The sequence below is a fragment of the Xyrauchen texanus genome, chromosome 10, assembly GCF_025860055.1.
Source record: "Xyrauchen texanus isolate HMW12.3.18 chromosome 10, RBS_HiC_50CHRs, whole genome shotgun sequence".
Taxonomy (NCBI): Eukaryota; Metazoa; Chordata; class Actinopteri; order Cypriniformes; family Catostomidae; genus Xyrauchen; species Xyrauchen texanus.
In genome coordinates, this window is record NC_068285.1 from 157,966 (window position 1) to 167,965 (window position 10,000).

At 37.9% G+C, this 10,000-nt stretch overlaps 1 protein-coding gene across 1 annotated transcript in view; it reads left to right on the plus strand.

Annotated features, from left to right (window-relative positions):
- The window catches only part of LOC127650775 (uncharacterized), an 87,639-nt gene that overhangs the window by 19,616 nt on the left and 58,023 nt on the right, over positions 1-10,000 (plus strand). The window contains 3 exon segments of the mRNA XM_052136409.1: positions 851-862; positions 1,326-1,438; positions 1,528-1,680. Coding sequence (XP_051992369.1) covers positions 851-862; positions 1,326-1,438; positions 1,528-1,680 — 278 coding nt within the window.

Consider the following 10,000-nt stretch of genomic DNA (forward strand, 5'->3'; position numbering starts at 1 on the left):
TGTGCTGCAGTAGAGTATCTTGGGTGGGTGGCAGTTTCTCCATTGTCCTACTCCCATGGCAGAAGAGTTCTTTCCTCTTCTGGACAATGGAGCTTGAAGAACTGGACTTGTCATACAAGATGACAGTCAGTCTCTCAAGCTTTTGGAACTGCCATGAAGCAGCATCTAATTTTTGGAATGGATTTCTGGCAAGGGAAGCAAATACTTCAGTGGCTTCATCATAGGCTTGCCAGGCCCGCCAAACTGACTTCTTACCCTTCCCAGTGAAAGCAGATGTTGTATCACACCCTGAATAGGCATGGAACATCAACAGTGTTTGAGACTTGTCCTTACCCAGACTTTTACATATGCTATTGACATGGTAAAATCTGTACTTTTTGCCCATGCCAAAAGCCACCCAGATGTCAGTCAAAGGTTGAATCACCAGTAAATCATGGAATAAACCTGCAAGAATCACAATGACATCAGTGTCCACAGTACGCACATGGACAGTTTTTGCTCCTTGCTCCAGGGCATGCTGTATATGAACCACAATCCGGGTGTCTGCCTCTTCATGATTGCAACTGCTCATGGTACTGCTGGAACCAAATGAAGATACAGCTTGCCCTGATGTGATATACAGAGATTTGTCTGGGGGCCAGTTGAACTCTTCAGTCTTAGATGTCAGAAAGGCAAAAAGCTCTTTCTTATTCATTGGATCACGTAGGAAATCCATCCAATTGCCTGGCAGCTTTGTTTGGCCAGACACTTTCCTGCGTACACCTTGACCCCTCTTTTGACGCATAGACTCCTTCAAACTGTCCGAGATGTATGCATCCCATACAATATCCAACCTTTGTGTATCCTGTAGCTGCCTCTGCAGGTAAGGGATGAAAACATTACTTGCATATTCATTAAATGTGTTCACTGTATTAGTAGACAGACTGTGGACAATGACCGCTCCATCCAAGATTTTGCAGTCAAAGCATGAGGGTGGCTGTGATTGCCCAGGGAGCTCAAGGCATTGAAGTAAGTCAGACTTTGTACCTGGCAGGTGAATCTTTCCAAAGTCAGAGAGGGAAGGAGGGAAGGACTGTACTTCATGTGCAAAGAATTCATCCAAATCACTCTCACGACTTTGCATTGCAATATACAGCTGACCAAATAGTGTCACATTGTTCTGGAGCATTTTAATCTTCTTCCCATGTGTAGATAATGTCTTGCGTCGAGTTTGCTTGAAGAGTTGCAACGAATTCCTTTTGATTGGATCATGGATGGATTGGCTGCGATCAGTAAGCACCTTTGTGACAAACTGTTGATATTGTTTCTTGCCTGTGTCTTCTAAGATGAACACTGTTTTAGCCACAGATTCATCTGCACAGTTACGGCTGTCAAGAGTGACTAGATCTTTAAAATCATCCAAGAAAGGGTTGCCCATTCTTTTAATAGTTTCAGACAGGTTGGCTACATGTCTTTGAAATGTCTTCTGTGTGGAAAGACACTGTTCATGATGCTGGAAGTTCTTAGGATTACCTATGTCATTTTCAGGAAGAAAGTCCTCTTCAAATTCTTTCAGCAATCTTCCCAACTCTGGTCCAGAGATCATCCATCGTCTGAAAGCATTTGGGTTTTCTGTGAGACCAACTGCACCACCGCAACCTTTCACAATCGTATTCTCTTGTTCATGAGCTTGGTCGAAAGGTATTGCAGAGAACTTGTTGTATGTCTTTGAGAGAACCCAGTGTGAATGCTTTTCAAACTCATCCTTGATGGTGCTGGGCAAAGACTTCATGTCCCTGATGTGGACAGACACCCATCTTGCATAGTTTGTATGGTCCAAGGCAAAAAATAGAGGGATGAGTTCTTCTAAAACTTCTACATATAGAAGGAAGTTATTCTCTCTGTGAGCTCTGACAAAAATGAGAATGAGGGTTTCATATCTTAGTATTATATCCCAATACATGAAAGTTGGACTCTTCTTCAGCATGTCATTTCTCCAAGTGATAAAGGTATCTTCATCTTTGGGGCCAGCAATAAGCCTAAAAGCTTCCTGCTGCAGATTGTGAAGTGACAGTAGAGTGACTTGGTGGGCATGCCTGGTGCGAGTTAGGTGTGCTGCTTTCAGAAATGAGTCAGCCTTTCCAGAAGATGCTACTTCTGCTTCAGTGAGTGCTGTTGTCCAACCAGAGCAATCTAAGAGGTCGCCAAGTGTATTCCAGAGGGCCATTTCTGTGTGTAATCCACCTAGCATAACTACATGAACTCTTTCACCATGTGTGTCTGGCCATTTCCATTGCACTAACTTTGCCAGAGCGAAAAGAGGCTGGTCAAATGTAGTAACTGGGATTTGTCCAGGATTAAGAAATTCAATAGCTTGTCTAAGAACATTCATGCCATGTTTAATCATGGCTGGAGTGGCAGATTTATCATAAAACAGAGGAAGGAGTACACATTTTGCTGGGGGGTCTTCCACCAATGGTTGCATAGAAGCATGATATGCAGACCATGCAACTGCATCATCACTGTCTAGTTCTCTCTTCTCTAGAAGTGGCAGTGCATGATTGACCCACCTGTTTTCCTCTTCTCTAGCATTATCCAATAAACCCATAGCTGTAACTACATTACACTCTGGCACTGAAACAGAAGTATTTTTCAGAGCTACAGCGGGGACAGTGGCAAAAGTGTCAGGAAGAGCTTTATTTTTATTTTCAAAAGGTGGTATCATAATGGGTGGTCTCTGTACACCACAGTCATCCTTAGTTGGAAACTGAAACATGCTGATTCCAGTACCATGAAAGGAGCCTACAGAAGTGGTTGAACTTGGGTCATAGTCAAGGTTATCAAGGGCACCAACTGTGAAGAGCCCTTTCCGGAGACAAGCTGGAACCACAACACCATCAACTTCAAAGCGTTCACATGTGGCTTTAGCAAGCCAGTCTTCAATTTGAATAACTCTGTCATATGAAATGCTAATACCCATTTGGTTTAATTGCTGGACCAGTTGCTTGCTTCTGGTTTGTACATGTACATTAAGGCCTATGTAAATAGGGAGTGGTGGTTCACGTTCAAGGCTGTGTCTGGTCATCCTAGCAGTGGGTGTTGCCCTTTTCTTTGTGTTATAAAGAATGCCTTGTCCCATTGTGAGGCAAGCCTGAGACTCACATTTATCTTGATCTTTCAAGTTGGAGCCATTCATTATCATCGAGATAAGAGACTTTAAGCTTGAAGGAAGTGAGGTTTCTTGACATCTTTCTGGGAAGGAGCCAGTGAATTTGAAGCCTGTATGGTTGAATATGTCATTTCTAATAATCTTCGCAGCTTTTGCCAGGATGAGAGCATCTTCATCAAAATCTCTCTTCCTCAGAGCTTCCCTTAGCATATTTCTCATGCCCTCCTTGAAAACAAGAACTGTATTCCTTCCATCAAATTTTTCTTGTGCATCTGGAAAGCATTGAACAAATGATTTTTCAATCTGGTTTTGTTGACTTGCTTACTGACACCCAGTTCCTGAAGTCGATTTACATACAAAGAGTGGAGCTCAGATAGCATAAAGAGAAGGACTCCAGAATCAACACATTTTTCAGTGTAGTCCTGAAGTTCAACGAAAGCGCGAGACTCATTCATATTTTCATCTATGTTTTCTGGACATTGGTAGCTCTTACTAGCGAGTCCACGGTAGCAATTTCTCAGCTTTACAAGGCATGGTAAATGGTATTTTGCCTCAATTGCAATTAAATCTCCTCCAATTATCCTTGTCATAAGCCTTGTGTCCTTAAGTTCAGTGATCATGGTTCGGATATTCTTGTCAGTATCAAATGTTGATACTTCATGGAGAGCACCTTGATCTATGCCACCCTCACAGAAGAAGCACTTTCGAACATCCAGTCGTTGGCGTTTCATTGGCTTTCCCCGTCCAGATTCAACAGCATTCCGCATGTTCTTCTTTGTCGCTTTCATAAGCTTTGAATTGTTAAACTTTAGATGGCAAGATTTGTGCCAAGACGCAGAATGTGAAGCAAAATTGGTAGCAGTTTCATCATTCCCAAAATAGAGTTTAGTTGGAAGATTGTCAATCGCTCTGAATTGCTCGACATTAGCAAGAAATGATCTATAGGCATGAGATTTATCACCACTTGTCCCAGGTGTCTGCAAGGTACATCTCAGGGGTTCAGATGTGTCTTTCTGGCAAATAATACATAGAGCCCAGTTCAGCTCCATGTTGAAGTTTCAGAAACTAATGTTATGTAAGCATAAAAGTTATTATTATACCGTTATTTAGAATGTGTCACTTTATGGTTTCCATGGCCATTGCTTGTCACGTGACACACCGCAGCAACAACAGAGAATGAATGATGATCTGCTTTTATGTCATTTTTCCTTTTTTATTCAAAATATTCACACATTTGTTAGATATGGCATGAAATATCTGATATTCCGATTGTCAAATATATGCAAGTGGAAGTGTTTTGTTGTTTAAACACCTTTATAACGATCGCGTTAGTTGAGCTGTATGCGCGATGGGCGTCGTCATCTAGTTTGTGCCGCAGACGCAGTTCAGAGAATCGGATCTGTTGGATTTTACAACACGTGAATTCATCCGAAATACATAAAAGTAAGTGGCTGGTGAACTGGGAGACGAATAGAGTAAACTTTAAAGTCACTTACACAATGTGTATCTGATATGAATAAAACATTTCTAATTATGGAAAGGATTATTATTGGCTCTTCCTTTGACATCAGTGTGTATTTTACAAACTCTAAATGTATTGTTTTTTTTAGTACTTAAATGTCTGAAACCTAAAATAAACATTATGTGGTTGAAAACACTGAAAAGTTGTGATATATGACAGCTCTGAGCGCGCCTGTCAGTGCATGCACTGACCGTTCTAATCACACCGGTGCAGTACGTGCGAAAGGGTTAATGTGATGTGATGCAGCCTAACATAAAACTAATGACCAAACTATGAACTTAGTAGAATAGCTATGAATGACCTAGTTGAATTGAAAAATAAAAGAGAAAACCAAGATCTCTTAACATTTAAGCATTTTTGCTGCCTTTTTTTAATAATTCTGCCTATATTATACAGGGCTTTTTGATTTTTTTTTAGGTATAAGGTGTCTTGGCACTCTGTTTTACACTTATAATTTGGAAGATCTACTGGCCTGAGCACAAATTAACAAAAGGAAGCTTATTCAGTGGTCTTAAAAGGCCATTATCCTGAAAGTTTTACTTGAGATGGAAAAAAAACAAAAAAACGTTTTTCATGAATATTGTTTTTTAAGTGATTTGACACTAAATTTCAATATTTCAGCTGGGCTCCTAGGCTGAAATCATTCAGGAGGTCCTAAAGAATCTTCATGTAAAATGTGGTGCTTTTATCACCTCGGTAACGGTATTATTTAATATGTGCACTACCCAACTGGACTAAAACTCTTTCTAGAAATCATTTCATCAATGAAACTGATTGAATTCAATACAATGACAGTACTTTGTGTCTCACTGTGATGTGATTGAACTTATTTACTATCAGATTCAATAATAAAAATAATGATTTTAAAATCCCAAATACTTCAAATGAATAAATTAGTCTATATGAACTCTTTATTAAACATTAATATAACTTCATTTTAGTAAGTTTGCTTTGCAGAAATAATGCAATCGGTTTCCTTCATTTTGAAGTGAACTGAACATGTAAACTTTTACAGTGTTTGCAGGAAACACGTTTAAAATACTGTCTTGTGTAAGACGATGTCATGTTTAAAGTATATTGTATAAAGTCTGGCAAAGTAATAACAGTTTGATATTGAAGAGAAGCAATTTGTAGTATTTGGAATAAGCCAAAGGTGTTACTGAGCATTTACTTTTACTCAAATATAATACACTTATGATTTATTACTTGTATGTTTCAAAGACACTCACAATTAATTTGTAAAGTACTTGTAACACAAATAAAGTACACTTTAATATCACTAATCAAGCCTGTAATTACCCCACACTGACATATACTTAAAATAACCAAATGAGTGTTCACTGGAAAATAATAAAGCAAACAAACGATTCTTTCATACTTTGTATATTAACTTTGTGCATCATGGAAATCGTGTTCCTCTGCCTGTGTTGGAAATGTTGTCTGTGGCTTTCACTTTGTTAGATCATTCAGCCAACAATGCAAGCAATGCCAGATCTTGCCTCCCATTAGACCTCCATAAGAACATATTAAACATATCAGAGTTTAACAGCTTGTAATGTTACTCTTCTATCAGCTCAGCAGGCAGCAGGGGAATAGCACAAGACAAGAGACAAACATCAGCAGAAATTATTGAACAACAGTTTGACCAGCACAAATTCAACAAATATATTAATACTAATCACAAGACAATGAAAAATTGCTGCTTAACTGTCCTGTGATGCTGAAGAACTTGAAATGGAGTCAACTAACTGAAGATAAAGCAGCACACAACATAAGATTAAACTGAATGAGTAAAAGAGAAGAGATCTTTTATTACTTTAACTGTATTAAGTGCATTTCCACTATTGTCCTGCAAGTGTCATCATAAGTCTATGGGCTTAAGATGCTCTTAGTATTGTATGATTAGCAATACACTATTACTCTACTCTTGTTCATCTGTGAGCATTTGAAATTCTACTTATGTTATGATTGCTTTGGGAAACTGGGCACAAAACTAAAATGAATCATAAGAAGGATTTTACTTGGGCTTATATGAGGCTTACGGGAAACAAGGCCCTGGTTACCATGTGCTGTTTTAACACACGTTTCCCCCTGTGTATATGTCAGGACATGCCACTCTATTCATATATATCAGACATGGTCTCTTCTAATTCAACAAAAATGGCAAAAATAATGTCTGCTAAAGACGACATGAGCAAAACCCCGTCAATGATGTCTGTGCTTGTCCCTTTAGGGAGGTCTCAAAGCACAGATAGAGCAGGAGTCTTCTTTTCATTGTAAAATGGACATTTTTATAGAATAATGAACACAAAGTTTTAGCTCACATTAACTGATTTAAATGCTATGACACAAAATGTTTCATTGATTTTTGAGCAGTTAACCTGATGCCGTGTCCTCTGCCATCTCCCTTCTCTGTTCTTTGATTTGCTCTTTAGATGATGTTGAATGTCTGTGGAATCTCAGGAAACTGTTCACAGTTTATTTAACGTTTGTTACAGCAGCAGAGCTTATAAAAGATACAGATGGTTCATTCATGTCCATTAGAGACTTTATATCAGTGAGAACAATGTCTAAAGTGAGCAGTTGATCAGATTTCATCACAGTTTTGAAAGCTTCATCTTTTCATTAAAGATGACCTGTAAGACAAACATCCCACAACTCGTTGCATCTTCTTGGACTGTGTGTGAAATATGAGCAGACCTCCACTGCATGTTCCCCCACTCTTCCTTTCCGAGTCGCTTCAGCCGCATTCTGAAGTATTGTCTGTGTTTCAAAACCATTTACACACAAAATGTCCGAAAGAAAATGTAACTTTACAAGTGTACATGTTTTTAGAAGGATTTATTGTGTGTTTGTGTGTCATGTAATATGGGCTAATTTTTGGGATGCAGTTCTGAGACTCTCCATGTCAGATTCAGCAACTGCAGGATCCACAACAAACATGTGTTCGGAAGGAACATGAAGATACTGACAAAACACAATGAACAATATCAAATCACATTGATACAATTGTACAATCATGTCTGTTTCCACAGTTTATCATCATTATTTTATTATTCCATAAAAGTTTAAAGGGATATTTCACCCAAAAATGAAACTGATCTTATAATTGACTCGCCCTCGTGCCGTCCCAGAGGTGTTTCACTTTCTTTCTTTGACATTGGTGAGTAAATGATGAGAGATTGTTCAGTTTGGGGTGAACTATCACTTTATCAACAATTTGAGTTCATTGCACACTGTAAAAAATGACAGTAACAGTAAAATACTGTAAACATGCTACAGAAATAAAATATTCATTGATCAACAAATATTAACTGTAAAATATACAGTAAAAGGTTTTAATTTATTTTAAAAGACAATACAGTAGTTTTGTGCACTTCTGTAGTTACTATGTGATTAACAAATACCTTATAAAGTAAACAACAGATTTTTACAGTTTCAGAAGATTTATTTTACAGTGCCAGCGTGTAAATTACAACCATTTTAAACTGTGAAATTTTCAGGTTGTTCTGTAAAGTGGTTTACTACATTTTAACTGTATTTTTAACATAATTATTCTGTCAATCACAGCTGCCAGATTTATCTGATATAACTTATCCTAGGCACTGCCTCCCTCAGCCTCCCCATAGACACGCCCCTGAATAGCAGTAAGTTGCTGTTTTCCGCAATGCATTATGGGAGGACTTGGTCTCTTCAAATTGCATGCTGATAAGCAAAAGTATGACACGTGTTATTTAACAGTATTATACCATATTTTCTCCATGTGCATGGAAGAGGCAAGACATTTTGGATTGTCAGCATGAGGTCATTTTGACACTCAGCCTATGATTGTATTATCTGTAATGACCTATTACTTTTAAATATAACATTTGAAACATCCAATGAAGCTTTAGTGATTTAAATCAGATTATTGGATTGCATGTTTTAATCAGGCAAAGGAGTGATTGAGCGAGTTCGTAAGCACAAGACTGCATTTGCACAGTCATATCACACACACTGGGAAGTAACCTGAAGTTTTATCCAACCTGCACGTTTTCCTAAACTTTATCTGATTAACATATGAGGGAAATGAATCAAATCAATGATGTTTTTTTTATTTTCTGACATTTTTGGGTTATCTGCTGCTAGTTGCAACTCCGCCTATGATTTGAATATATGTAAGTTACCAAGTACTTCTTAATATTACATTATAAAGACCAGTCAAGCCTTTCTCCTTTTAATGAGATGACGGTATACCGTATACGGACACCTGAAGTTCATGCAACAGGCACATGTCTCAATCTTTATCTGAGTAAAAGATAAGTTACGAACAAAATGAATAATTCTTGTGTGATTAATGTGAACGTGCATATTCAAACACCTACTGGCTTGAATGCAGAACTATTAGCGGCATGACAGAAAGTCGTGCACCACATCTGTGTCAGTCATTATCTGAAGACTTGCTTATCGAGATTGGAATAGTTCAACTATCTGTTCTTTACATGATATTTCCTTGTCAGATCTGCAGGGGAACATGTGATACCACTGTGACCTCTGTGAAACATATGAGAATACACAGCGATGTCTCAAATATTATATTTGGTTGCTGCATAGGAAACTATAATAGGACGTTTCAAAAACATGAAGGTTTGAAATCTCACGTGTACAGACACCATAAAGGATATGCAGAGCCCACAATGTGCACTACACATTCCTTGCAATGTCATTCTTTACCTGAGTTTATTTCTCATATTAAAATGCACATTAAAGAGGGAAGAAAAGTCACATGCCCTTTCAAGCATGTTACTATGTTGACTTAAAGGAATTCCTTCAAAGGTCACAAGCTTGCACGTATTTTATTATGTGTTTCATTTTCATTCATATGTTAATATTACTATGTTGACTTAAAGGAATAGTTCTCCATTTAATAATGATCTCATTTACTCAACTTTGTCATCTCAAACATGGGATTTTCTTTTGTGGAAAACAAAGATATTTGGATGGAGATGTGATATTTGTTTGTCCATTCAGTGCAAGTGGAATATGTACCAAACTATCAGCAACAGAAAGCCCATAAAAGCATAATAAATGTAATCCATACGAGTACAGTGGTTTAATTCAGTTGAATTTGAGTTGAGAACAGACTATAACTCTTTCATTGTTCAATTTGCCATTGCAGTCTCAGACACAATCATGATTTCAGTCCTGATTATTTGACACATACTCAGAGCGCTAGGAAGTGGAATTGATCTTGAAATCATGATCGTCGAGGAAAATTCTGATGTCAATATTTAAGGTGAATAAGGATTACCTTTAAAATGCTTTTATGTCCTTTTTGTAGCTTTATATTG